This window comes from Thrips palmi, unplaced genomic scaffold, assembly GCF_012932325.1.
Source record: "Thrips palmi isolate BJ-2018 unplaced genomic scaffold, TpBJ-2018v1 HiC_scaffold_6, whole genome shotgun sequence".
Lineage (NCBI taxonomy): Eukaryota > Metazoa > Arthropoda > Insecta > Thysanoptera > Thripidae > Thrips > Thrips palmi.
In genome coordinates, this window is record NW_023144633.1 from 8,798,237 (window position 1) to 8,802,100 (window position 3,864).

Consider the following 3,864-nt stretch of genomic DNA (forward strand, 5'->3'; position numbering starts at 1 on the left):
TGCATCGGAGCTAGCTACTGACCTAATGCGGTCATTTGCACACTGGGACCTTGTGCTCATGCTGTTGGGCGCTATCACTTCTGCAGCGGCCCGCACCATCCTGAGGAGTTATAACTTAACTGGACGCGACATTGCTGCCATCATCCTAAGGAGTGCCGACAACCCGCCCAGCCTTGTAGCACTAGCAGCCTCGAACACATTCGACGCTAGGTTCATTGACAAGGATGGAGCAGTGACAAGCGCTTTCTTCCTACGCTTGAAGAGCCTCATCAAGAAGATGACCGGCGGCAATGTGCCAAAGGACACTTGGACAAATCGAGCATTCAACAATATGAGTGCTCAGGCACCCAATGCACTGTTCGTCTGCTTGTTCAGATATCTCTTCAGAGCTACTGTGCCTGGCCAAGGCAATTGCTTGGCAGTAGACTCATGTCTGCTCGCGAGGCCTGTGGAGTGGGGCCTGAGTGCTGGGCCAGAGTTGGTTGACTTTGTGGCGGAAGTCGTAAACCAGGTAGGCTTAATGCCTATTGGATTTTATACCCACAGCGGGGCTAATGACTGGCTGGCTAGTGTGACAAACAAGCGCACACCCTATCACTGGATCAGCCACTGCGTATTGGCACTGCAGGCTGCTTTAAGGATACTGGCAAACTACCTGGGACCTATGGGGAATATCCAACTTATGGAAGTGGCATCCGCAGTGACACCAGCAGTGAACACCCCGGGCATGGTCTATCGTGTCCAGTTGGAGATTTTGCCCCTCATGGGAAATAGTGGTCTAATCGCCCCCAACACGGTGCGCACGTTTGATCACCAGACCCAGACTGTGTGTGGCCCGTGCTTGCAGCAGCAGCAATAAGTGGCACTTGGGGTTGCAATCTGGCGAAACTTTTCTGGTGCGCACCCGATATACATACCTTTGCCATTAGCACCTCCTGAAAACACGGTGAGTGCCGTTGACAGGTACATGTTCGAGCCAGAGTACGGCACAAAACGGGCCCGCTCAGCAAGCAAGGCGGCATCTGGCAACTCCAGGCCATCAAGGTCCAAGCAGCAGAATCCTCAGCGGCGGCAGAAGCGTGGACGTTCCTCTTCAGCCAACCAGAAGCAGAAGCAGCGTTCGAGCTCAAGATCCCCCCAGCGGCGAAGCCAATCAAGAGGATCCAAACAGTCTTCAGGACGGGGGAACTCACGCAGCAACTCGAGAGCGAGCGGCAGCAAGGGGTCACGCAACTCTAAGACATCTGGCTCCAAGAAGAGCGGCTCCCCCTCGAGGTCAAGATCAGGCGGCAGCAAGTCAGGATCTGGTTCCCACAAGTCCCGTCACAGCAAGAGCTCCAAGTCCTCGGGAGGAAAGAAGAAGCGCCCGCCGACACCCAAACCTAAGGCCAAGAAGCAGAAATCTCCTAAGAGCGTCACCTTCCAAACAAATAAGCCAAAAAGGAGGGAAGGCTCAGCAAGGGAAGAAGAAAGGAAACCGCTCAAACTAAAGCGGCGGGTTGGCGCAACACGAGTGGCTTACATGCAAATTTGAGCAAGTTGTATGTGGCCCCAGCGACGCCGGCACTCCGTACGGGACCGGGGCGGGGGGAGGCAGGGCAGCGGGTGCGGCGGCGTTCGCCCCCGGGTGACGGGCCAAGTCCGCGCTCAGGATGTCCCCCGGCTGATGTAAGGGAGGGTGGGGCACCATGACCACTTTTTTTTTGTGCCTCCCTCTACTCCACCGTGTGGTTCGAACAGTTAAGTTTCTAGCCTGAGGGGATTCTTTGGACCTCCAAGGACCTCTTCCACCCATTGGAACTTGTCTGCAATGCACGGCAGGCTCACAGAACACTTTGGAAAATAAAACGCAAAGTGGTCATGGTGCCCCACCTATGGGGCACCATGACCACCCCGTGGGGCACCATGACCATAGTAATTTTTTGGCCCAAAAAAGTGTACTTTCTACCAGTATTCTCATTGAAATTGTTTATATCGCTGTCATTACCATCAGGCCAGGCAACTAAACTAAAAAACACTGTAAAAACCTTCGAAGTATCAAACGTTCTAAGATGCCTTGAAATGGACGGTTTAAAACAGTTAACGCTCTAAGGCTTTCAAATTTCACATCCAAAGCTATGACATGTGTTGACATTTTATGTTTGTCTTGCTAAGACGAGTCCAAATTCGTATGCAGATTTCAATTTGGAAATTTTAAGAAAATTATCGCGGTTACTACACTGCAAACAAGTGAATTAAATGCTGTTTCTCATAATGCCAGAGCCATCTTGGTGCAAAGTAGCCACGGATCGCCTTCGCGGCCAACTTTTGCGGTTTGGAGCTCATTTAGTGCAAGAGAAACCACCATTCAAGTCTCAGTTTCAGAACCATTCTTAATCATCTTGGTGATTCACAAATTATCACAAATTTCTGATAAAACTATCTATTCTGCAGCAATTATTCAACCTTTATACATTTTCAGAAACAAAAAGCAAATTTTCGACGAAAATAAATCATTATCAGGCCAAAATATGAGAAAAACACTCAAATATGTGTGGTCATGGTGCCCCACTAAAAAGTGGTCATGGTGCCCTACAGTGCATTTTACGACTCTAAGGCTCCCCGAGCAAGCAAACAACTACTTAGAATTAAATGTGATGTTGGATATTTTGCCGAAGAGCCGACATTTTGAGAAAAACCTAAGACATCGAACCTATCTTCTAAAATGTGAGAGTGAGAAAAAATATCCCAGATTTGAAAAACGCCCAATTTAGCCAAAACGCTGTAACAAAAATTTTGGCGAGGTGCTATGGTCGTATCCTTGAAGCTAGAAGGTAGGGCTCTGGCTGAAAATAGTTAGAATTCTATTCTCTCGAAAGTCCGGTCGACCGGTTGCCGTCGGCAAAGTAGTTCCCGAGAGCGAGGGGGGTGGTCATGGTGCCCCAGTGGTCATGGTGCCCCACCCTCCCTTACCAGCCGAGGCCGTCCCGGACATCCCGGCGAATCGCCCAGCTTCCCCCGGCCACCCCGCCGGCTGCCCTACCGGCAGAGCTCCAGGACACCCCTCGTCTCAGGCCAGTCCATCCGCCGGTCGCCCCTGCCCTGCCCGCCCCTGCACCCGCCGCACCGCGCCGTCCCATCCTCCCCCCGGCCGCTCCTGCCCCGCCCCGCTCGGCTTTCGCCCGGCTTGTGCCTGCGCGCCCCGCGCCGGCCCCCATGGAGCGCCGCGGCCCCCTCGACCGCCGCCCGGATGCAGCCCCGCACCCGCCCCCTCCCCCGCCTGCAGCGGCCCCGCCCGCCGGCCAGCAGGTACCGGTTCCCCATCCTCTGCCTGAACAGGATCCCGGGGTCGCGTACCGCCTGGCGGCCCTCCGGCGTCAGGTGGACATCCTGAGCGCGGACTTGGCCCGTCACCGGAATGTAATATTCTGGCTCTCAGTAGAGAATGAGCCGAGTCACTTGGAGGTGGGAAGGATTTATTGGAGACAGGGTACAAGTGAGAGCGTCCTCTCGGTACCAGAGCAGTCAGCCGTCTGGCAAGAATCGCCCCGCGCGGGGGCCCGGCCCGTCCCGAACAATGGCACTCCGTGAGGGCCGGGGTACAGCCAAAGCCGAGTAACTTCGGTCAAGTCCCGAATATAACACTTCATCCCCCTCCGGGTTCCGGGGAGGAAGGAGGCTGCTCGGAGTGGTGGCCGGGAAATCCGGGAGCCGGGAACGGGAGCGGGAACGGGAGCCGGGGGACTGGACGGAAGCTGGAGTCAGGAGCACGCGGGAACGCCGGGCATCCGGCAGGTGGTCGGGGTCAGGAACTCGGGAGCGCCGGGTGTCCGTCCAGGCAGGCGGACGGAGTCAGGATCTCGGGGGCGCCGGGAGTCCGGGCGG

General features: G+C 55.1%; 1 protein-coding gene across 1 annotated transcript; it reads left to right on the forward strand.

Annotated features, from left to right (window-relative positions):
* The first annotated feature begins 967 nt into the window (after positions 1-967).
* On the forward strand, positions 968-1,534 carry LOC117652037 (RNA-binding protein with serine-rich domain 1-A-like). The gene has a single exon (XM_034396670.1). It carries the CDS (start codon positions 968-970, stop codon positions 1,532-1,534), a length of 567 nt encoding a protein of 188 aa, XP_034252561.1.
* Positions 1,535-3,864: the final 2,330 nt, after the last annotated feature.